Genomic DNA, 26,204 nt, shown 5'->3' with positions numbered 1-26,204 from the left:
GCAAATTCCTAAATATAGGGTTGAGAAACGTAATATCAAATGGTTTATTACTTTCTACCAAATATAATATATATAACTGACACTTACTAAAAGTGCTACCACGTTGATTATGAATATAAAAAAAATGTTACTAATAACTAAAATATTATAATGTTTTGTCCATTTACTTAATTATTCTAAGCATACAAACGAATTGCCAAACACTCTAGAATTAATAGAGTTTTAAATTTCAAAATTGTCTTACCATCAAAAGAATTGAGTCTAGATGTGGGTTTGAGGCGGGTGTGGAAACATGGGGAGGGGCTACGAAGAGGGGATACATTTTTTTTTTTGTACCTCTCGAAACGGGGATTGGGAGGAGTGAGTATCATTACTGTCGTGGATGGAGGGGATAGGGATGAGAATTGTAAGGGGGGTATAGATGTGCAGTCCAAAAGTGGATTATTTATCAAATATAGGGGTGTCAGATTGCCTGTGGATCAAGTTTTTTTGTGGATCCCCATGTGCATCCTTCCTAAGGGACGGGGATAGAGGAAAGTTTGGTGGGTGTGGGGTTTAAAAATGTATATGTTATGGGGTGACAGGGCGATGATGGATTTTAGATTGGACTCGCCTGCGCCGCTAATCATACATATAATTGATTATGAATAATTAGAAAAAAATACTACTCCGTACTAACTTAAGAGTGCATATTATAATGTTTTGTTTACTTAATTATTCTAATCAAACAAACGAATTGTCAAAAGACTCTAGATTAAAGTTTTAAAATTCAAAGCTCCTTTGCCAAAAAAAAAAAATGTTGAGTCTAGGGTTGAGTTTGAGGGGGATGTGGATACATGGAGGGTGATGAAGTGAATGCATTTTATTTTGTATCTATCAAAATGAGGATTGAGAGGGGTGGGTATCATACCTATCATGAACGGCGTGGATGAGGATGAGAATTGAAGGCGGGTACGGGTGTGCAGGTCTCACCCTGCCTTAAAGTCATCTCTAAATGAATAAAGTAAATGGTGTAGGTACGTGTTAAATGATCTGGTAATGAGGTTGATGGGGAAACGTGTGTGTATTAAGTGGGTTTTACTATCGAAGTGAAGGGTGGAAGCGATACCTTTATTCTTGACACAAGTCGTGAATGAGAATGGAAATAATTTTATCTATGTACCCAGCTTATTTGTTTCAATTATTCCAATAAATAAGACGACGTCGCATGAGCAATAACAAATTATCCATCATATTTTTAACTTGGAGAACATCTATAATCTACTAGGTTTCATATAAATTTATTTTTAGATTTTAAACCGTGCATCGCACGGGTACTATACTAGTATAATATACTAAAAGAGAGGAAATCAATGTGGTAATGACAAATGTCACTCATTGATTGGCCTCTCTTTTAATTTTAAAAAATAAATTATTATTCTAAATTTGTTTTGTATTATTAAGAAAGAATCAGAAAAGATATTATTGATTGCCATTATAAAGCTTAAAGATTATGTTGATAATAGATATCCTAAAATATTACGTACGTAGTAAAATTGCAAACTTCCAAAAATTCCATTCTTAAAGATTCATATATTAGTCTAATATGTTTCTTGATTATTTAAGGCATGAAATTGGAAATTACATAATTTATATACTCCGTGTATATATATTATCATGAATGTCACAAACAAAGAGTTTTTATATTGGTGGACAATTTTTTTATTAATGTCGTTTATCATATATTATAAGATAAAGGAATTGTCTCCATTATAATTAATAAAAGTGATACGGGTGCAATATTCAAAGTATGTCATAGTCATATATACATAGTAGCTTTTCGGTGTAGTATTCGTATATGGCGAATTATGATTAAAGTTAATCATCTACTATTGACCATCTAAGTATGCATATTCAGAAAGGCATTTATACGCGTAAATTTGCAATCACGACATATATTGCTAATAATTAATATATTTTTTTACATAATCTAAGTGTGTAATTAATATCAAACTATATAAAAAGTAATATATGTTCTAAAATGATAATTCATATTGCCGTCAATAATTATGATCATCTTAAAGTATTTGAACGACTATTTTCTTAAATCTGCTTAGCTTGTCCATATAACTATCTAAAGATATTTGAATTACCAAATACTCCCTCTGTTCCATAATGTTCCTCACTTTTCCATTATGCGCGGTCTCCAATGCACTAATTTGACCATTAATAGTTTTATTTTTGCATTAGTTAAACGTTATAAAAAAATAATATTTAAAAAATTTATATTGAAACGAATCCAATGATATCCCACAAGTTAATATTTTTACTATTAATTACGGTCAAAGTTTTTAAACTTTGACCATGTGAACAGTAAACATGAGGAACATTATGAAACAGAGGGAGTATTACTTATCTTTATATGACTATCTACAACATTTAACAAAATCACCAAATATGACCTCTATTATATAAGGGAAGATGGGATGATTTGATGTCCATGTAAAAAGATTAAAAATGTACTCATTAAGTAATACATATCACATTCAATAAAGTATTCATTTCAAACAAAATGATATTGTTAAGAAAGTAATTATTTATTTAAGAAATAGACTTAAATTAAGCAAAGTAAATAAGCTGAGTTAAAAATTTAGAAAAATAGGAAAGTAAGGAAATTATCAATAAATATAACTTATGTTAATTTTTTTAAAAAAAACTTAAATTAAAATTAATGTTGAGATTCCTCTGAAACTAAAAGAAAAATTAGTCAAAATTGTGCAACTACTAAAAAACGTTGGTAGTATTATTATACAATTATTATATTATTAATATGTTTCCAGCAACATAAATATTTTAAATATGTTAATGCAAAGGATTGTCATATAACTTGTATATAAACTTTCGTGCAAATTTAATATTTTGATATGTAAACCGTGCATCACACTTTATGATTGGACGAGTTTGGTTTTAGGTTGGGATGACGAAGAAGATAGACATAGATGCATGATTAACTAATATTCACTAATCTAACAAATTATGAATATTTTAATTTTTTTACTACTAATCTACATACGATAATGTTAGGTATATTTACTTGATTACTTTAATCTAACCAATTGACAAGTACTCTAGAATAGAGTTTTAAAATTAAAAATTCTCTTACCATAAAAATCGGGTCTAGGCAACGATGGGTCCAAACAAATATTGTAGTGTATAAAAATTTAAAAAAAAACCTTGGTTTTAGTGGGTGAAAATAGCCAAAATTGATTTTATTATTGAAAACCTACAAATTTTTGGATTTTATAAAAAATTTATCATACATCTACATTCAAGTGGGGTCAAATGACCTCACATCCTAAACACTAGCTCCGCCCCTAGGTCTAAAGGGGTACACGGATGGTAATGAAACATGGATAATATTATTTTTCACCCGCGGGGCGGGGATTAGAATGGATGAGTATTGTACCTATTGTGGTAGCGACAGGGGATGCGAATTTTAGGCAGATACAGGTGTTAGGGACCAGCCCCACCCCGTTTCGAAGTTATCTCTGGCTGACTAAAGTGCATGGTGGAGTTAGGTGTTAAATGATCGTGTAATGACGTAGATGGCGGGGGACTATTAAGTAGGTATTACCAACGAAATAAAGAGCGGGTGAGAATAACTTTACGTTTGAAACATGTGATGAAAGGGGAAGAAAGTAAATTTATTTACGTACCCTTATTTTTTCTCAAACTTTTAAATAAATAACGCGTAGAATGGGGCAGTAACATATCTATTCATTATTAATTTTAATAAGAAGATTATCTATAAGCTATATATTAATGATAAGTTCTATAACTGAAATTTAAATATGCAGGTTAAATATTCATATCATAAACTGTGCATCGCACGGGTACTATACTAGTTCCTAACCTATTCCAACCGCAGCCAAATGCTTAAATGCTTAAATGAAATCAGGCTCACATTTTTTTAACCCATCCGATATTTCCTATGTACATGATCTCAAATATATCTAGTGAAGTAGTAGTATGTTATTTGTCATCTTTCCCCACCTTCCAGTTCTTCTTGGTCGTCCAAATGTGTTTCCTCTTTACCAGCATTATTACCCGCCCCCTGATTTTCCATACCTCGACCAAAGAAAAACGATGATATGAACCCGTCATCTACGTCCAAGTCATCGCTTTCCTTCTCTTTTAGCTTGGAATTCACATTTACACCCATCCAAGAAGGGCAACTCTGCCACACCTTCAAAGCAGCTTGATGGTTGAAACCGGCTGAAACACTATCTTTGCCCCTCCAGCAAGAACACTCAGGGACGGGATGCGACAGAAAGGAGAGTGGTTTTGAAGTGTTGAATGCTTCCATTGGACCATCCACCAGCGTTCTTCTTAAATGCTTGCGTATTGATGAAAGCCATGTTCGGTTTGCTGGCTGCATTCCCTCACGGAGATCATCTACGAATTTCGCTACTTCTTTTCTGCACCGGATAAAAAAGAACCATAAAAGTTACTACTGTCAGCTTATTCTAGGATTCAAGGATACGAACAAAGAAGGGTAACATTTATCTTGCAGAAAACATATCTAGAGAAGGGATACAATTAGGTATGTCATAGTTCTTGCTGGTTGCTGGTGTTTCATCAGAAACTGATACTTTCATGCAATCAGTTAGTGAAAATTACTGACAGATACACAACACTGAATAGAGACAAGGTTACCTGTCTGGCCTATATGTCACAGAAGCAGCAGACTGATACAGCCGGTGCCCCATAACCAAGCTGGCAAAATTCGGACGTCCCTTACCATCACGATCAAATCCCGGAATAAAAACATCAGCTTCAACACAAACTATGTAATCAATGGCTTCCCAAAGCAATTTATGTGCATTAGTTCTGAGCTCCATAACAGTACTATCAGGCTCATTATCACTCTCTGCAACCCAACCCCACCACCCTTCAATATTGTGTGGATACTTTGACCGTGCTGGAGGGGGTGGTAGTGGACGGGGTCGTGGGACCGTCTTTTTCCATGCTTCAAGCTTCCTTTCTTCCACCACAGAAGGAGGCGGTCTTGGTGGTGGGTCCACAAAGTTTGACTCACGGCCATATAGCCTAGTCAGCTCATAACTTGTGCTAAGGGAAGTCCTATCAACAACATTATCAAAAATGGCGTGCAGAGGAATTAGCAATCTCTGACCGCCAAAGACTTCTCCACCCGAGATGTATATTACTGAGTCTGACCGATATCCATATGCACGGAGAATGATACCAATCTGTACAAACACAAAGTTCAAACAATTAGAAAAAGAGTTGATGACAGCTCATTTTACAACGTAACAAGGGAAAACAGGAGAACAATATTGTTTTGAACTACAAAATTAAAATTTCTAAGTAGTTATATATTTCAACTTAATAAAGTGTTATACGCAAGATTCCCTCTTTTTCACACATGATGTCCTACTGGACTTTTACTACAAGTATTTTCAGAATAAAAAATGGAGAAATTTCATTGAGATACCATGAATGCATGAAATATGGTGTAATATAAATAGGTACCCCTGCGTTTTCAATAATTGTAAGGAGATACCATGAACTCTCACATCTTTACAACAGCAGTCGCACAATCATAATGAAAGAGTGGCAAATATAACTAAGGTGTACTTTTGCATTTAGTTCGTATTTGGACAAATCTCTAACCTCTTCAGGCATGAGGGGGCAAGAACCATTGAGCCTTTGTTGAGCTGAGTCCACGGAAAGCTTTCCTTTCACAATACCCCGTTTCAACATCCACGACCTTTTGTGTTGAATAAGCTCAGTATGAACATCCTTCAGAAGTTTAAAGCAGGCTTCACATCAATCGACTTTTTTTTTTTGCATGGAGTTATTATTAAGCATTAACCAAGTTTTTGAGAATCATTACCTGGAAAAGTTCTGCACAGCCATAGTATGCCAAAGCCTCTCGGGTCATACCTGGTTCATATGCAATAAAAGGCCTCCCAGGTGATCGTAATCTGGAAGGAGGGTTAAATAATATTAGCTAGGTTCTTAGTTATTAAAATAAAGAGGGGTAGAAAGTAAAGAACTCAGACCTTCTCAAAATCTTGGTGGCAAGCTCTTGTACCTCCTGCCGAAATTGAAGGGCATGAAAAGCAACCCGGCATCTCAACCTCTGATACTCTTCCAGATCGGGATGAAGGTTTGACTGTGCCAAATAAGACAATGATAAATGATTTGGAAAACAATGAAACCCGAAGTTCAAATGCAATAAGTTCGCGAACTGCGATGTGAGAAGAAGATGAGAGGGGGAATACCTGCAAACATCCACCGTCAGAGACAACAAGTTCAACAACTGAGTGCTTCCTCAACATTGGCAAAACTTGATGTCTATAGAAATAAGGAGAAGCGGAGCTAGGCACCCTATATAAAGGGATTTTCTTTTTCCTTCTTGCCTCCTTAAGATTCTTAGGAAGAGTTTTAATAATATTGACATCTTTAGCTAATGCTGCCATGAACTGATCTTCATTGTATAAATAAGCAAAACTTTTAAACTCCGAGCTGCAAATATCAAATAACTCAATCAAGTAAGTGATGGAAGTTTTTTCATTATCCACTTTAGGCAAGAAACAAAAATACATGTGTGTGATTAGAAAGAAAACTATTCACCTAATACCCTTGCTGCTTGTGGTTGAGAGGATCTCAGGGATCACGAGAGTAGCATTGATCAACCGTGCAACTGCAACAGCATCGGATATCTGCACCCAGACACAAGCCATTAGAAAATAAAGGGAAAGGGTATACATAAATTAGATCAAATGCAACATTAGATATGTGAGATTGAAGGGGTGTTCTTACTGCATTCCGGATCTCATGAAAACCTCCTCGAATCCTGACAAAAAGGAAGCCCGTTGATTGCAAGCTGGGAGCTGTAACAAGTTAGGAAGAGAGTACAAACTCAAGACAGCATACCAAGTCAAGCCCTATGCAACTTGCAAAGAGTAAGCAACCAAGCATATGGGATAAGCAGGTGAAATTCAAAGTTCAAACCTAAAACAGAACCATTGGCATAACTGAAACTTAGTTTAATACAATTCATGTCTAGGTCGAGTCAAAATCAAGTTATCTAGTTTTCAATACAATTCATGTCTAGTTCAGATTAATTTGTTAAGTCCATTCTTAGGCCCTGTTTTGTTCGCCTTATTTTGACTTATTTCAGACAAAATAAGTTCAGATAAATTCAGATAATATAAATTCTTTTTCAGACATTTTTACATACAAATAAGTTCATTTCAGACAAAATGTTTTTTTTTTTCCAGAGACAAAATATGTCGAATACAACGAAGTCCATAGTATAATATTTAATTGTTAGAGATCCATGCAATTCCTTGACCCTAAAGTCCACGGTATAATACTCCGTAGTTGATTGTTAGGGATCCACAGTATAATACGCCGTAGTTGATTGTTAGAAATCCACATTGTAATACTCCGTAGTTCACTTATCCAACTACACTATCTGAAGCCAGTCCATTACACTATTTCTGAAGTTTCGGATCGATGACTGTTGTAAAGGGCCTTTGTACAAAGGGCCGGAGGGGGTACTTTTTACGGAAACTGGGGTAACTTGGACGCTTCAAACAAGAATTTACAGTTCATCATTTACTCTATCTTTAAAGAAAATTACTTCAATTCATCATTTACTCCATCATTCATCATTATCATCATTTAATCCATCTTTAAAGAAAATTACTTCAATTCACATTTTCAAACAGACCTAATTATCACCAAACATTGTGACCCTATATAAAGCTATTCATACACGATTTTCAACAGAGGAAACAGAAGATACTAGTAACAGCTAACCCTTTGTAATAAAAGAAGGCACCTAACTCCTCAGATTTTCAAGGACCAATACTAAATGAAGAAGATAAATCATAAAATAAAGTAGTAAGCAATGAAAAAGCAGAGAGAGAGAGAGAAGAAACTACTGACCGGCATAGGGTCCTCGAGGATTTGCATGTGGATACAGAGAACCCAACTCCCTCACCGGGCCCCATAGCCTTTTATGCAGGGGACTCTGCTTTTAGCACCCAAAAAAAGGGGACAATTAACATGAAATTCATTTATGATAATAACAGTGGAGTAATAGTTTCAATATTGGTGATTCAGAATGATCAAAATGGAGCAAAAACAATCGTCGGTTAAAGAGCTCGGATCAAATCCCGCCTATCACATTACCCCTTTGTGGCTAAAAGATTGAAACTTTAAAGGCCAAACTTAAACTACCCATAAAACCTAGCACATTGGAGAATTAGTTTAGTTTACTAAAGATAATTTAAAGCACCAATTGCATGGTGGTTTAATGGTGATTGAGGCTGAATTTGGTGATTGAGGCTGAATTTGGTAGGGAGGACCACGTGTTCGATCCCCGCAACAACAATTGGGAGGAGACCGAAACCTATCCACCTGAAACTCGCCCGAATCCGGAATAACCCAAATTGTGAACCAGGTGTTAACACCAAAAAAAAAAAAATTAAGGCATATGGACCAACCATCTAAAGGTACAAAACATGAAAACGAAACTACTTGCAAAGTTGCAAGTTGCAAAACCAAAAGAACTACACGAAAAGTGGTCACTTTAAGGTTCAAATGATTCATGATTAAATCGAAAAAGGACGACCATTTACATAATTAACCTTCAATCAAAATCTATACCTAATCAAAATAATTGGCCAACTTACACACATCAAAATCAAACAACACATTATCAAAAACAACAATGCCAGAGCCTTAATCCCATTTTGGGATCAAGTTGGCTACATGAACCAAGATTTTATCTAATGTGGTGATCCTCAAACACCAAATTATCAAATAATACAACAATGCCAAAGCCTTAATCCCATTCGGGATCGAGTCGGCTACATTAATTAAGATTTTGTCTACTGTAGTGATCCTTAAACGCCAAATTATCAAATACAACAACAATGTCAAAGCCTTAATCCCATATGGGATCGAGTCGGCTACATGAACCAAAGCCTTTATGAATTGAAATACTAAATCAGATTCAATTCAAGCAATAAAATAGTGAAAAAATCAAAATTAAAAGAAAGGGGGAATTAGAGAAAAGAGGACATTACATTTCTTGGAAGATCTGAACTTCTGAAAATGGGTTTCCAAGCAAAAATGGTGAATGAAGAAAAAGAAGAAATCCCACCAAATCCATTATCAAAACCAATGTGTTGCTGTTTGACAGTGTATCTAGCAAGCAATAGAAGAGTGAAGAGAGAGAAAATAGTTAGAGAGAGAATCATCACAAAACCACCCCATTTCATCCTTCCTTTCTTCCCTTCATTTACCCCTTTCCAATTTGCCATCCATCTCATACTCTTCAACACCATTTCCCCCCACTTTCTCTCTCTACTTTCTCCCTCTAGATTCCTTGAATTTGCATCAATATCTAACCATTATATCAACACTCTAGGCTGTGTCTTTGTCTGCTGTCTGAAATTTGGTTTCTGTAATTCAAAATAATAATAATAGTATGATACTGTAATATAAAATGGGAAAGTAGTATTAAAAATTAATGCTATAAAATACTCTGTTCCCAATGATAATAAATCTTGGGGGTTATTTTTTTGACTAATTTGAAAACCCAGAATTTGATTGTTGTTCTTGCTATTTACAGATTAAGCAAGATCTTTGATTGTTGTATCTCTTATTCTTTCTACAGAATCTATGAAGTAGAATTGGAGTACAATAGAAAAACAGTGTACTAGATTTCTGGGTTCTTTTTTTATTTGAAAAGAAAAGTAAAAGGAGTTGGTGGGTTTTGGGAAAGAGAGTGGAGAGTCGAGTCAAAGGGGTGATCAACTGAAAGATTTGCCACGTGAGATGATACGTCTTACTTACCATTTACTCTGTATTGATTTCGACTTTGGAGAAAATGAGGTTGATTAATCCACGCGATTTTCATAGTACTCACTCGATCCCTTTGTGTTTGTCCATTTATTATTTTGGTCCGTCCTCAAACTATGCTCTATTTTTTTTAAAAAAAAAAAAATTATATATGGGATCATTAGAGCATCTACAATGATAAGCTAATTTTTAAATTAGCTTGTCATGCCACATAATATTTCAAGCTACTTCCCTTTCTAATTATTAATATATAGATAGGTATGCACCTATCTATATATGCATATGAAGCAAAACGCCATCGTTCCATCAATTGGAAATCAGCGCTGCAATTGGAATCGCATGTGCAGCTCACGTGATCTTCTTACAAGCATCGGTATATATTACCAACCCGACGTCATTTAATGCTATTGCCATTTTCTCTCTCCTCCGAGCTCTCGCCATTTTCTCTCTCCTCCGAGCTCTCGCCATTTTCTCTCACTAAAACCGCCCACTCTCTCTCTCCTCAAACCGCCCACTCTCACAGTCTCACCTTAACCGTCCATTCTATAAAACCTTCAATTGCAGTTAATTAAACCACAATTCAGTGACATTGTACTAATTCCAAAGGATTTCGAAAATTTCGAAACCCTAAAAATGGACGGTGCGCGAGGAATTAATCTTGAGTAAATCAAAAGTTACTTTCAAAAGAGGAAGGAGACGAAAGTAAGTATAATATAAGCATTTTTGTGTATAATTTACATAATTTTTTTGCATTAACTAGAAATAATTTGATAAATAGATTTTTCGCAGAAATCAAGATGAATCGAGTGAGACTTCTGCTATATTGTAAGTGAATTTACATTTGAAATCGTTTTTTGTTGAATTTCGAATTGTTTATGAATTTAGAAGTAATTTTGATCATGTTCATATTTTATTTCTACATGTTCATAATAAGATACGAGTAGATCTGAAAGTGTCGCTTTCACTGAATTTGAATTTGCATGTGAAATTTTTTGAAAATTACTAATGTTCAACTTTTAATGAATGATATTCAATATTGATTGTTAGCAATATTGTAGATCTTTTGTACACATTTGATCATGTTCAAATTTTAAAACTAGATGTTCAAAATTAAACTGGTGATGAGATATTTGCAGTTCTTCTTTATATAATTGATCATTTCAAATTATGAAACTAGATATTCAAATTATGAAATGTTGTGTTCTGTTCAAATTGATCATGTTCAATTTTATATAACAGATGTTCAAATAATTATGAAATATGTTCAACATTATATTGCTTCTATAAAAACATGTTCAGAGTTATTGCTAATGTAATATTGTTGTGATTCTGTTCAAATTGATCATGTTCAAATATTTATAGAATATGTTCAAATGTTTATGAAATATGTTCAAATGCTTATGATGATGTTCAATATATGTTACTTCAATTTTGTATTGTTTCTTACTTAATTGGTCATGTTCAAAATGTAAAACTGTATGTTCAATTTTTGAATGCTGATATTTCAAATATTTCCTCTTCCAGAAAACCGAAACCATTGAATTCAAAGAAACCAGTGGCAGAATCTGAATCAGCTTCTCAACCGTATGGTAGTTGTTGACTTCAGAAGGCTGAATGTTATTATTGATTGTTGCAGGATTGATGAAGAAGATATTTCATTAGCAATCCTAATGGAAAAAAAGAGAAAGGAACAAGAAGCTACAACAATCCCTGTGGTGGTTGATCCAAATCACCTTAAAGACATTAACACATCATATAATGAAGAGTAAGTTAATGTTTTTGTTTATTAATATATACAATTTTTAATGTTATGAATATATTCAAAATCTGAACTAATTACTAATCAAAATCTAGGAACCCTCCACGAAAGAAGATGAATATTAAAATCAAATGTATTGGGAAAAGTAATAATGAGGCCGGACAAGTTATGGCTCCAGTTGAAAAACAAGCCGACAAAGTAATTCACGTACGAGAGAGTGTTGTTGATAAGCCTCCACTCGGCAGTACTCAAAAACCGTCGGCAAATGCAAGTGCTGAGGTTACAATTGAAAGGTAACAATATAATTTTTAAACTAAAAAATACAAAAGTTATTGTTGAAGGACATCAATTCTAATAATATAATTCTATGTACAGTGCTAGGACACCAATTCTGAGAAAGGTTATAAAAATCCAAAAGGACGTCACGTCTTAATCGTCACAAGATAGTGTTGTCTCCTGGAGGAAGGTAATTGTCATTTAAATGTTGAATAACTTCAATGTTCACTTGGGTGTTAGAGTGTTTCTCACATCTGATATTCAATATCTGTGCTATGTTCATTTTCTTAGGTTCCATGTTCAACATTGTAGGTTCTATGTTCAACTTTTTTTTTCTGTTCAGTTTCTTCAATTTCATGTTCAACTTGGGAGTTAGAGTGTTTCTCATGTCTGATATTCAATCTCTGTGCCATGTTCATTTTCTTAAGTTCCATGTTCAACTTTTTAGGTTATATGTTAAACTTCTGTTTTCTGTTCAGTTTCTTTAGTTTCATGTTCAACTTGGATGTTATTATGTTTCTCATGTCTCATATTCAATTATTGAGCCATGTTCATTTTCTTAGGTTCAATGTTCAACGTTTTAGGTTTTATGTTCAACTTCTGTTTTCTGTTCAATTTCTTTAGTTTCATGTTCAACTTGAATGTTATTGTGTTTCTCAAGTCTCATATTCAATTCAAGGGCCATGTTCATTTTCTTAGGTTCCATGTTCAACTATATATATAAGTTCAATGTTCAAATTATTAGGTTAAGTGTTCAACTTCTACTGTATGTTCAAAAAGTAAAACTGTAAACTGTATGTTCATGTTCAAAATATAAAACCATATGTTCAAATTGTTAAAACTGCATGTTCAATTTCTCATGTTTGATGTTCAAATATATCAATTCCTTATGTCTCATATTCATTTTCAGTTTTCCATGTTCAATTTATTATGTTTGATATTCAAATTTATAATGACCATGTTCAACAGGAAGGAATTGCCCAGTTCATAGCATCTATAATTAAAAAGCGGCAATTAAAAAAACAAGCTGATATGGAAAGGGAAACGCTGATATTGGAGGAGGAAGAAGAGATGGAGGAGGAAGAAGCTGTGAATGAAGATGACAGTGAGGCGGATTCTGAAGATGACAATGAGGCGGATTCCGACAGTGAGAAGAAGAAAAAGGACACAAAGAAAACAGGAGTAAGGGAAAATCATACAACATTCATGACATGGGTTAAAAAACTAACCGAGAACCAAGGAAATGCTATTCAAGAAATTGGGCAAATCATGCTGTTCAGAATGTGTGAAAACAATAACCCAACTTCAGAAAAATGTTTGCATGTGCAATTAGCCTCAAATGTAACTTTATTAAACGTAACCTCATGCCTTATCAAATCAGCTGTAGCCAATAATGCTCAAACTCAGCTACTGTATCACAATATTTCAAAAGGTAACTAAATAGCTCATCTCGGTAATCTCTCTTTGAGACCTAAGCAAATATCTCTTGTCTGCTAGAATCATAGGATGATTGTGTGTCATGTTATGCTTGCAGTCCAAACACCATCCTTGGTAATAGAAAACTGAACAAACGCAGTACAACCTGTACGCAATTCAGACCTCTCATACTTCCTCGATGATTCCTTCTTAACATCTTTAAAACCAGCATTGGAGCAAACAAATCTACGCATACTCCATAAACCAGTTCTACGACTAGTCCTAATTAAATTAATCCCTTCCGGATGCAGAAACCTTTCTCAAATGCATAGTTATTATACATTTCATAACTTCATCATCATTCCTAACTTCTTTTAACATTAATGCTGATTCAGGAGCTTCTTGAACCACAACAACTTCTTTGGACACTGTTAAAACACAAGTAAAAGATACATGTTCAATTATAAATAAACAATGTTCAGATATTTAAACCACATGTTCATAAAGTGAAATACAAAACAGTAAAAAAAGAGGGATGTTCAAATAAAAAAATGTATGATGTGCAGTTATTAAAATTACATGTTCATAATACGAAATACAATACATATGACATAATCATGTGCAACTTCTAAAACTACATGTTCACATTTAATACAATAATATCTACGAACGTATTAAATAACGAAAAACATGTTCAACATATAAGTAATATATGTTCAAAATCATAAAACATAAAACTGAAAAATTAAAACAAAATCCGATCAACAATTGTTCACAATGTAAACCTAAATAAAAAATTAAGATAAAAAGAATCAAAACTAACAATGGTTTTTATAATAATTGAATAAAAATCGCAAATAACAGAATCAAAATGATCGAATCAAAATCGCAAATAACAAAAAGAATAGAATTGAAACTCATAAATAAAAATTAAAACTCACATTCCTTCATCAATGCAGAGAGAATTGAACAATTGTCGGCATTAATTTCAGCAAGAACATCATCAATGGATGATTTGCTGGAAAAATCAATGGCAGAGCATAATGTAGAAACAGAAAGAGCCATGGATGAGATTGGAGCTCTGCGTTAATGGCGAAAACGAAGAGGAGAGAGAATAATTTTTTATTATTAACAAAAATAAATCCTAAAATTAATGTCGTGATCAAGAAGGAAAGGAAATCAAAGGGGAAAAACGAAATCAACGCTGTCAGAAGCTTTAGAAGGAAACTAAAGAAAGAAGGTGAGTTTAGGACAAAACGACGACGCATAGGAGTAAAACGCTGCGTTTAGGCTCGTATGCACGCTGAGATGCGTGCATACCTATGCAGCCAAAAATTTGGGCTTCCCTTTCTAGCTAGTTAGTACCCTAGTGGTTAGCTACTAGCTTGATATTTAATGTAGTCATATTTGTCAATTAATATTTTAATTTAATTTAATTTGGTCTTATTTCATTGGCCAAGTTTTTTCAAGCAAATTAGCTTAAATAGGCTAATTTTCTTGGCCAAGCTAATTTATTATTTCAACTCCAATGGTTAAGCTAGTAGCTTGAAATTTCTAAAAATTGCAAGCAAGTCCCTAGCTACAACCATTGGAGATGCTCTTATTTTACTCTCACATAAAAATAATTGGTTAAAAAAAATTTATATTTTCAAGTCTACTTACCTAACTTTTAATAAAGTATATATAGAGCATGGGGCAAACAATTAAGGATTAAGGGAGTATAATCAATTGTATGGATTAATAAGTGTTGGAGTTTGTTCCTCCAAAAAGGAATGCTTCAAAAGAATGAAAAACCAATTGTCCCACATTGATAAAAAACCCACATACTACCTTCTTTATATATTGCACTACCCTTTAATCATTTGTTTAAGAGTGCTTGAGAGTGGCATGGGTGGTCACAACACACACACACGCGCACGCGCGCGCCGGGCTCGGCCTTGGGCCTTGGTACTTGGTGGGCGTGGGGTGGGTTTTGTGGACCGGGTTATAATTTTTATGCCAAGAATAACATCCGCCGCCTCTCCCAAATCCTTCATTTCAAAACAAGAATTTAAGAAGGCCTTAGTTGCATTAACAACAAGTACCGCCCGAGCCCGAGCCCGAGCCCGGCGCGCGCGCGTGTGTGTTGTGACCACCCATGCCACTCTCAAGCACTCTTAAACAAATGATTAAAGGGTAGTGCAATATATAAAGAAGGTAGTATGTGGGTTTTTTATCAATGTGGGACAATTGGTTTTTCATTCTTTTGAAGCATTCCTTTTTGGAGGAACAAACTCCAACAATAAGTACTGAGGATTATGCAAATTTTTTGTACTATATTTGCTTTCTTTCCATATATAGATTGAATTGGATTGGCGTCACTTAGGTCATGTTTGGTTGACCACTTGGAATGGGGTTGGATTTCATTCCACCCATATTATTGTTTGGTTGGTGTCTTTTGGTATGGAATCTCATATCCAATGGGTTCTAATTCCAACCCAACCCCCTGAATCTCATACCCATCTCACCACATAAGATTCAATATATATTTCACCCATGATACAAACTCTAACTCACAAAAAGAAAAAAAAAAGGAGAGATGGGCAACAATGGTGTCTCACCACTTTGGATCCGACCACCCCTGACCTTTCTTCTTCTCCGACACAGACCAACGGCCAACACGTCCATCTCAACTGCAATGGGGGAGTATAATCAATTGTATGGATTAATAAGTACTCAGCATTATGTAAATTTTGTACTATATTTACTTGTTTTTCCCTGTATATAGTTTTAATTGGATTGGCATCACTTAGTTTAGGTTTAAGTTCATTCTGTAAACCTCGACTTATTTATAAAATCGACAAGAAAAAAATGATATTCAATTGACTTCGAGTGTAAAGGTGATTACATAGTTGTTTTACGAGAGTATCGACATGTTAACGCTTCTAAACTCGTTATGCATCGTCTAGGTTTGGATTCAAACCATTAGTCACTTGCAAAGTACAGAGCATATCGTAGTTTTAAGGAAATGTTTGATTGCATAAAGATGTTTTATATTATATGCATAGGTATCAAAATATTTTTAGATCTATATTTGAATTAATGTAGTGTAGATTTTATTTTGATGGATTGGTTGTAACCTAATCTGAAATAGGTCATATTATTTAAGTAATCCAAAAATCAATTGCAAAGTTTCAAATCAACTCGTAGGGTAATGTTATCGTACAAAATTTAAGGGATGATGCGTGAAATTTTTATGAATTAGGGTAAGTCTATTGCTTTCTTTTTTTTTTTTTTTAAATGGTGACCCCCTAAAGCGGAATACAACAACTGAATACTGCCCGTCAAAAAAAAAAACAACTGAATACTGAATACTTAAACTATAGCAAGAGCTTTGATACATAAAAAGACCGACGAGGTCGGGGGTGCATACTACATCCTACATATTAAACTTGCAAGACAAACGGCGTTAACTTATACAAATATTAGTCTGATTGGGGCTGAATTTGGTAGAGAGAACCCGTGTTCGATCCCCCACAACAATAATTGGAAGGGGAATGAAACCTATCCACCTAGAATTCTCCCCGAATCTGGATTAGCTCTAAGGCTGAACCGGGTGCCAACACCACAAAAAAAAATCTAGTCTGATGTAAACAGAAAACAAAATTGCGATACTACATGCATATTATAACATCAAACAATATGTAAGGGGAAAAAATATTTCTCAAAGTTCTTCTTGAGAAAAAGTAGACATTATCTATGTAGCAAACGTCGAAATAGTTCAACAATGTAATAATAAAATAAAATAAAATTAGTGTTTCGCTTATTTTTATTATATTGCCCGCAACATTATCTATGTAGCAAACGTCGAAATAGTGTAACAATATAATAAATAAAATAAAATTAGTATTTCGCTTGTTTTTATTATATTGCCTGTAACATGTTCGGCTAACTGCATGCACTTCTAAGTCGACTCGATTTGCAACAAATAAGTATAACCAACAATATAATACTCCCTCCGTCCCGGAATATTCGCACCGTTTTGACTTTTTGCACTATTTACATAATTCATGCACTTTGACCCTATTTTATTTATAGTATATGAAAATAAATGTTTGTATATAATATATTGTTGGCTTCATCCTAATATATATTTTCAAAATATTAATATTTTATAAGTTTTTGTAATATGTAGTTAAAAATATTGGTGGTCAAAGTTATGCATTGGTAAGCGTGTCCAGACAAAACGGTGCGAGTATTCATGGACGGATAGAGTAATGTTATAGATAAAAAGGTAACACGCACAAAAAGGGTTTGTATAAATTGAGAATATTTTTTCCATTACCCATTTGCGTCACTCGTGCTGCAAAAATGTAAACACTTATCTGTTATTTGAAATACAATTTGAGCTAATTAAAAATAAAATATTATTTTTAGTAAATGGTAAGCCTTCTATGCTTTAATACTTTTTTTTATATAATATTGCTTGTTTCTTGATTTTGTGGGTTTATTATTTTACATAATTCGTTAATATTGTAAGTTGGTACTTACTATGACATTAATTTTACTTTGAAAATTTTTGGGTGTAATTGTGAGTAAGATTATTTAAATTGACTTCGAGAAATTTTCCATATATGATTTGGATGTTCTCATGCGTACCATTGAAGTTCATGGAAAATTATTTGAATTATTAATTGATTGAGCGTTATGGTGACATTTATGATTTGCATAATTGTAATTTCCTTAGGTTGAAGCATTATTCTTTGATATGATTTGCAGATTCTTTGTTTTTTCTTCTCATAATTTCACCTTTCCTTACTTAAGTTTTCGTGTTTTGCTGTTTTGTTGATGTCATAATTTAATCGTGATTGAGATATATGATTAGGATGATATGGAAAATTTGAGGAATTATTGGGATATTGTTTACTTTTTTGTTTTTTTTCATAATCACTTATTATTTGATTGGAATATTTGGAGTATTTTGCTACTTATAGGGAATCGTAGGTTAATTTTGGGCATGATTAATTTAGGATAATTAATCAACACAACTGAGTGATTGAAATATTAAATATTTGATGGGGAAAATGGCAATATAACGTTTATAGCACATTACGTGCGTTTTAGCATGATTGAAATAAATAAAATAAATAAATTTTATGTTTCATTTTAATTTGAATTATCATTAAAGGTATTATAGTCTATTCTATAGGAGGACACCAAATGTGCAATTACTAAATTGACATCAGAGATTTCCTTATAGAATAAAAAAGAGATACTCGGATATAATTAAGAATTTATGGGAAGCGATACCGTTGCGGCACAACTCCACTGTCTAAGGCTCCATTCTATTCGACTTATTTTGACTGAACTTACATATCTGAACTTATTTGAACTTAACTGAACTTATCTAAACTTATTTTATCTGGAAAAAAGCTTATTTTGTCTGGAAAAAAGCTTATTTTGTCTGAAATAAACTTATTTTTGTGTGAAATGTCTGGGAAAAAAAACTTATTTTTTCTGACCTTAGATTATCTACACTTATATGATCTGAACTTAACTAAACTTAACTAAACTTAACTAAACTTATCTGAAGTCTAAAATAAGTCAAAATAAGTCGAACAGAACATAGTCTAAATCACTATCCGTAATTAAGAATTTGTGGGAAGTAATCTATAGTCCATACTCCGTAGATTGGTGGTAAGGAACTTGTACAGAAATACGCTGCCGGCAGGCTGTCAGTAATTGTAATGGTGCCTTGCTGGAATATGATTATTGTTGGGGCTTACTAAACCCCGCCCTAGCTAATATTACTCACCCATTTATATTACCGCCCTATTAAATGACCCAACTACCCTTTTTATATTTCTTCTATCTTTTACACTTTGTACCCCATTTTAATTAACATATAATCAATAATTAACAAACTAATAAAATAAATAATCATTACATTTTTCCGAATTCAACATTAAATTACAAAACACTAATTAAAATAACAAATAAAAACTGAAATAATTTTTTTTAAACATGGAGACTTCCACAGTATGAGCTTCTATCGTGGTAGAGACTTCTTTTGTTTGAGCTCCTACCATGGTATGAGTTCAAACAGCGGAAGTCTCAACCATGGTAGAAGCTCAAATCATGGAAGTCTTTGTAAGTTTTATTATATAAAAGAACAAACTTTTTAACATGGAGACTTCAACAATTTGAGCTTCCACATGGGAGAGACTTCTTCTGTTTGAGTTTCAACCATGCATGGTGGAGACTTCTTCTGTTTGAGTTTCTACCATGGTGGAGACTTCTTCTGTTTGAGCTTCAACCATGGTGGAGACTTCTTCTGCTTAAGCTCTCACCATGGTGCAAACTCAAACTGAAAAAGCCTATGTGAAGTACCATTTTTTTACAAAAAAATATTAATTAGATTTTTATTATTGAGGGAACCAAACTAATTTCTATTATTATTATTATTATTATTATTATTATTATTATTATTATTATTATTTATTATTATTATTATTATTATTATTATTATTATTATTATTATTATAAATCAAATGCTAACAGAGTCAAATATTTTACAAAATAGTTAGTGGGAAGCCGAGATACAATCTGGGTCCCCACTCCTCTGGCAATAGCAAAACCTATCCTGGTGAAAATATGAGCAGCAGCACGAGCTCCAATGTCCTGTCACTCCTGTGTCCTAGAAAACTTCTGAATCCGCTTCAACAACGCAACAACATCCTTATCCAGCTCCCCCAAAGAAGAGAAAGAGAACCGGAAGAAAGCCATAACCAATGACCCTGCAACGTGCTTCGTACTTGACCCGCTTCCGAACAGCCGCATCAGTCACAACCCGGCCAGGAGCAAAGCCAGACAACCTAGATTGTGTCAAAGGAGATGATCCAGTCAAGTCAACACACACATCACAACCCCGATCCCAAGAGCATAGCAACACGTCTGCTGGTCGCAGAGCTCTATCGTTCCCTCCAGATAGACCAATATCAACCTCTTTCCGCGCCGAAATCCTAGACCGATAACAAACATCAACAAGGGTATCCCGAACCACATTATATCGATGTTTAATATCCACCATGCCAGCATATGACACCGCATGATCACCAAAGATGTCTCCCGCAAAGACCCTGGAACAAGCAGAACATGACGCCGTAACAGAGAACAAAGAAACCCCAACCGGTAACACAACACACTATTCAGAGACATCTTTACTCCAAGATGATGTATACAAATATCAAAACTCATACTCCATATCTAGCTAATTACAAGGACAAGCTCATATTTCTTAATGCATGCCCTAATTTGATTTGTCCGGAGCTTAATACATTTCATTTATTAGATACTTGGAGGTTTAGTTGATCTATACTCACCTCCGGTCATATGTTCCTAAAGCTTATACTTCCCCCGTCTCGGAATACTCAACCCGGTTTGACCGGCACAGAGTTTAAGGGACTTGAATTGACTTATTTAATTTAATAGGTAGTAGTTGATAATGGGGTATTATTTTAATGTAGTTAGTGGGAAATGTGTAAAGGGGTGGGGTTGGGGAGAGTAGGGGTTGAATTTTTAATTATTTTTTGTATGGAGTAGGGGGTAGGTGGGTTAATAGGGGTGGAGTGAGAAATAATATAATATTCTTAGAATATTTCCATTTTTAGAAACAGGTCAAGTATTAAGGGACGGCCCGATAAGGAAAACAGGTCAAGTATTCCGGGACGGAGGGAGTACCTTATGAATTTATAAATTTTCTTAAACAAACCAATGTTATGTACTGTCCATTTTGTAACGGAAGTTTGATTTGGGGGATTTTGCTATGACGAATGAGTTTATTACTCAAAACCGCCCCATTCATTTACCAATATACTCTTCTTTATTTACCCCCCCTCATTCAACATTTATCCATATACCCGCCCAAATCTAACCACCACCACCGGCCACCACCTCCGGCCACCATCGCCGGCCACTACCATCACGTCGTAGGCGATAAAATGGCCGAGTCTTCACAAGATTTTTTTTTTGTCCGGATTTTTTTTTAGAAACTTATGCATTTTTAGCTTGTACCATGGTACAGGCTTATGAATTTTAAGCTTGTACCATGGTACAGATTTATGAGTTTTTAGCTTCGACTATGGTATTGACTTATGCAGTATAAGCTTGTATCATGGAAGGAGCTAAAAATTCATAAGCATATACTATGGTACAAACTAAATATTCATAAGTCTATATTATTTAAGATTTTGATTTGTTGTTGCATTTGATTTATTGCTTAAAAAAAATAGACTTGTGAATTTTTAGCTTCTTCCATGGTACGGGCTTATGAATTTTAAGCTCCTTCCATTGTACAAGCTTAAATTGCATAAGTCAATACCATGTTCGAAGCTAAATACTCATAAGTTTGTACCTTGGTACAAACTTAAAATTCATAAGCTTGTACCATGGTACAAGCTAAAAATGCATAAGTTTCTAAAAAAAAATTGGACAAAAAAAAAAAAACTCTTGTGAAGACTCGACCATTTTGTCGCCTACGACGTGATGGTGGTGGCCGGAGGTAGTGGCCGGCAATGGTGGCCGGAGGTGGTGGGGTGGTGTGAGAGAATTGGAAAGTAAGATTAAGTAAGGGTACTAATAGAAATTAAAATAAGGAAAAATAATAGGACGATTTTAAGTAATATATATGGGGCGGCTTTTAACACTCCACTTTTAAATACCATCTCTAGAAATTGAATATTTGTATCAAATAAAGTTAGCTATCCGCCTATCCCCCTCTCCAAATAGAAAGAGCTAAAAAGTGATCCATCTAGTAGAATAAAAAAAGGAATGGCGCAATAAAATAAGCCTAGTGGAGTAAATTGTACTCCATAAATGTTGGCTAATGTCATAAATCTGGTGCAGTATCGTTACTTGAGTTTGAAAATTCTTCACCCACTTTTTCCAAATATTTTCCCCAATTGCATGCAGCTAATTGCAGACTACAGATTATAGGTGAAGAGTTATATGAACGTACGTACCACCATTTTTCTTGGGAACACTAGTTTTAGTCTCCTTTCAACAAACGTATTCAATATCTTGCATATAGGTGTTGTTTGGTTGCAAGTGAAGATGATACTGGATCGGATCGGTCCGAGGTACAACACGATTCAGCAGAGGCGGATTCAGGAATTTATTTATGAGGTCCAAAAAAAATATGATTTGTTTTCCTTTTAGTGGGTTAAAGTTGAAATGTAAATAGTTAATATTATAAACATTGTAATAAAATACATAGAGTCTTTAATTTTGGATTTTCATAACAATAGTCCAAATTATAACAATAACTTGACTTGATATCAATTTAAACTGAAAAACGAATTTTTCATACTTTGAAGGAGATTTACTTTATTACCCAGTACAATATATAATTATCTCTGAACAAATAACACACACAAACACTAATAAAAAGAAAAATGAACATAATTCTCAATGCTTGTGGGCCAACACTTTGCGAAGTAATTAAATAGACCTCTAAAACGTTCAAGGTAACATGCAACTTTAAGTCTATAAAAATGGAGTATAAATATACATTACTAGAAACATATCTTATGGAAATTATAAAATATTTTAGAAGAAAAAATAAACTACACTTTTTTGTGTTTTTGTAAATCAAATTAAATCACGTTCATTATAGAAACAACCAATAAAAAATAAAAAGTGATAAGAAAAAATGACTTATAAAGGGAAAAGGGGGGGGGGGAATATCTTATAATGTGCTTTAGGAGGATTCGAAGCCAGGTAGCTTAGGTAGAAAATTAGTCAAGCAACCATCATACCAAAGGTATTTCATTAAGATAGTTGTAATTTAATTATATATATTTAAATACTTAAGTGTAATTAATTACCTCAAAATCAACTTAGCAACTTTTTTTGAAAATAATGGGGGTCCCTTTGAATCCCTCCAGGGCTTCATTGGTCCGCCCCTGCGACCCAGTATGAGGAAAAAAAACATGATAAGGCACGTGCACGTAAAAGGCACAAGCTCGAACTCGGGGCCACGAGCTAGGTTCGGCCCATATTTTTCCGAAAAAGCATTGCATGACACGACTCAGCCTGAGAAGACCAAACACGTTAAATTGAGTGAAATTAGGCTTAGGCACCAAATGTACATGAGGGCATGAGAGCTTGGGTCGTGCTGGTCCGCCCTTTCAAAATTTCCTACACGACACCACCTGAAACGAAACATGTGGATTTGGCATGGTACAGATCCATTCAGATCTAATGCACATGTGCTCGACTTGAAGCACGATCCACAACCATCTTTAATTTTAAGTAATTAGAGAGGGTAGTATGATTTTCTAGGAATTGGATATTAATTTGTCATTCCCATGTTGTTCTTTTGGCATGAAATAGGTGGAGTGGAGGAACTTAGACTTCCTGGAATTCTCGTGTCATTTCATAGGAAGTGTGAGCTACTTTGGAAGTTATATTTCAGTAGTATTTGCGATTCTAATGATGCACCCTAATTAAGGTAGTCGTTAAACCCAAGGGCGCACACAAGTGATAAAATATTCCACGTACTTGACTCAATTCTTTGACACTACAATGAATATAGTAGATAAGGGGTAAGTAAGGGGTCGAGTTATAAGGAGTAATGTATATTATTAAGCAGATGATTAGTGCTGATGGATTGTAAGAGAATAACAATGGGGTTTTGATTTGTTAAAGAGATGAATTAACATGACAACCCGCAAATCTCTTAAATAATTAAGAACCGACATAAACGTGATTCCCCCAACTTTCATTGGTAAAATCACTTCCCATAAGTGAACGTTAAGACATTAAGCGTAGCAATTTGGCCATTTCAATTCACTCTAAGTGAGTGAACATCAACATGGTGAAAACATAATCCTATCTAGCCCTGACTTTCATCGGTGACTAAACCATGAATCCACCTACCAATGCACATCGCATTGGAACGAGTAGCGAAAATACGGTTGCTAAACGCAACCTGATTTTACTTGACGCTACCCTTTTTACTTTCATTATTTACTTTCTAGAAAAATCATAACCCTCACTTTTACTATTTTCTCTCAACCTTTTTTGATATTATTTTGGTTCAAATACATTTAATTTTTTTATTAGTGTCACGTGTATCTATTCAAATTAGAATACATATTTTGATTGCAATGGACGATGTTTTTTACTTGAAAGACCTTGGAAATGAGGTAATTTTAGTTTTTTTCCTATTTTTTGCTCATTTCATGCAATTGGTATGAAATAAATACGTCTTTTTTGTACAGATTGAACAAAATATAATTAACTATTTCTTACAGATTGAACAAAATATAATTAACTATTTCATACAGATTGAACATAACAGAGCTAAGTGTTCCGTGCAAATTGAACAAAATGATGATACTAGTTCTTTCTATTGTCTATAATGAAAGAGTTGTCGACTGGTCATATAGTGTTTGTTTGTTATACATTAGTAGTGATGATAAAACTTATTTCTGTTATGTTCAATTTTGAACGGAATTATATTTTGTTCAACTTATACAAAATGCTTAATTCTCTTATTATGTTCAATCTGTACGAAATGATTAATTATATTCTGTTCAATCTGTACGAAATAGTTAACTATATTTTGTTCAATCTGTACAAAATAGAAGTTTTAATTTCATACAAGTTGTATGAAAAGACTCAAAAAAACGAAAAAGAACGAAAATTACTTCAACTCCAAGTCATAAATATTGTCCTTTGCAATCTAAATATTTATTCTAATTTGATTAGATATACATGAAACTAAATAAAATAAAATTTATTAGAACTAAAATAATATCAAAAAGTTTGAGAGAAAATAATAAAAGTGAGGGTAGAGTTTTTTTTTAGAATGAAAAAAATGAAAATAAAAAGGGTTGCGCCAAGTAAAATCAGGCTGCGTATAGTACTCCCCAATGAAAACCCTCAAACCCTCCTCAATGCCACTTTAAGGCCTCACGAAGGGTGTTGGAATAAAAGAATTGAGTTGACTCATTAGAGAGAGGGGAAGTCAAAGTAACTCAATTCTTCCAAACCCTACCACTAGGGTCACCCTACCCCTAGTTGGATGATTACTCACACATAATGAAAATAATTAATGACAAACAATGCAATATATGAAAGCATTAAATAACAAATGTGAACTCAAGTAAAAAAAAAAATTAGTAGATCTAAAAGCAATAAATGAAGAGAAAATAACCTCAATCAACGAAGGGCTTGGAGAGAGAAAACCCCAAGAACTTTGCAATTGAGTAACTAACAAAACTAATGTGCGAATTGGGAGGACCCCAAATTAAGTAAAATAAAACTAGAGAGAGTGAAGTTTTGTTTAGTGTTATCTTGGCTTAGGGCTTCTGTTTTAAGTTGGGGTATTTATACAAAATGGGAAAAATGGCCCATCCGTGCAATAAAAACAAAACATAGCAACTGCTCGCACGAACCGTGCAGGCCCGACACAGTGCATGCGAGAGAAAATATAACATCGCCGCACGGCTTGCGCAAAACTCACTGATCATATTCAGGAATATAACTCACTAATCAGAAGCATTGCTCTAGGTAGCTCTTATGATCACTTGATCTCACTGAATTAATTATTCCTGTAATTAATCTGAACCTTGGTATTAGACCAATGCACCTTATGCGAAGGACACATTTCCTTCAGAGACGTTGTGTATTTTTTCTAAACTTTGTGAACAATTTTCTTGCTTATTATTTATGGTGATTAGATGCAACAACACAAGTTTTAACTTTTATACTATCGCATGCATCGCGTGCATATAAGACTAGACACATAAATGTCATGTCTTTTACTTATCTTATTTATTGTTTTTTCCTCTTTATATCTTATTGTTGAATATTGTTCCACTCT

At 33.9% G+C, this 26,204-nt stretch overlaps 1 protein-coding gene across 2 annotated transcripts; it reads right to left on the bottom strand.

The window, feature by feature from the left end:
- Window positions 1-3,787: 3,787 nt before the first annotated feature.
- Window positions 3,788-9,861, bottom strand: LOC110776413 (O-fucosyltransferase 27). 2 transcript variants are annotated; one of them, XM_021980976.2, is made up of 10 exons: window positions 9,108-9,861; window positions 7,963-8,047; window positions 6,829-6,899; window positions 6,640-6,728; window positions 6,288-6,531; window positions 6,066-6,178; window positions 5,897-5,987; window positions 5,674-5,802; window positions 4,696-5,249; window positions 3,788-4,457 (listed from the first exon to the last, which is right to left on the bottom strand). In XM_021980976.2, exons 1-10 carry the CDS (start codon window positions 9,366-9,368, stop codon window positions 4,019-4,021), a joined length of 2,076 nt encoding a protein of 691 aa, XP_021836668.2. In that variant the 5' UTR covers window positions 9,369-9,861; the 3' UTR covers window positions 3,788-4,018. The 2 variants fall into 2 exon arrangements, with proteins under 2 accessions (XP_021836668.2, XP_056692439.1); XM_056836461.1 differs by having other exon boundaries at window positions 6,829-6,892; window positions 9,108-9,248.
- Between the last annotated feature and the right edge of the window lie 16,343 nt (window positions 9,862-26,204).

This window comes from Spinacia oleracea, chromosome 1 (genome assembly GCF_020520425.1).
Source record: "Spinacia oleracea cultivar Varoflay chromosome 1, BTI_SOV_V1, whole genome shotgun sequence".
NCBI lineage: Eukaryota > Viridiplantae > Streptophyta > Magnoliopsida > Caryophyllales > Amaranthaceae > Spinacia > Spinacia oleracea.
This window is presented reverse-complemented; position numbering and strand designations above follow the sequence as displayed.

Bases quoted from the DNA above. Each gene is read 5' to 3' on its own strand.
- LOC110776413 (XM_021980976.2), bottom strand. From the start codon at position 9,368: ATGGTGTTGAAGAGTATGAGATGGATGGCAAATTGGAAAGGGGTAAAT. The intron at 6,179-6,287 runs GTATTCCCCCTC...TATTTGGCACAG, and splicing joins CTGACGGTGGATGTTTGCAG to TCAAACCTTCATCCCGATCT. The intron at 5,250-5,673 runs GTTAGAGATTTG...GTGTTTGTACAG, and splicing joins GCCCCCTCATGCCTGAAGAG to ATTGGTATCATTCTCCGTGC.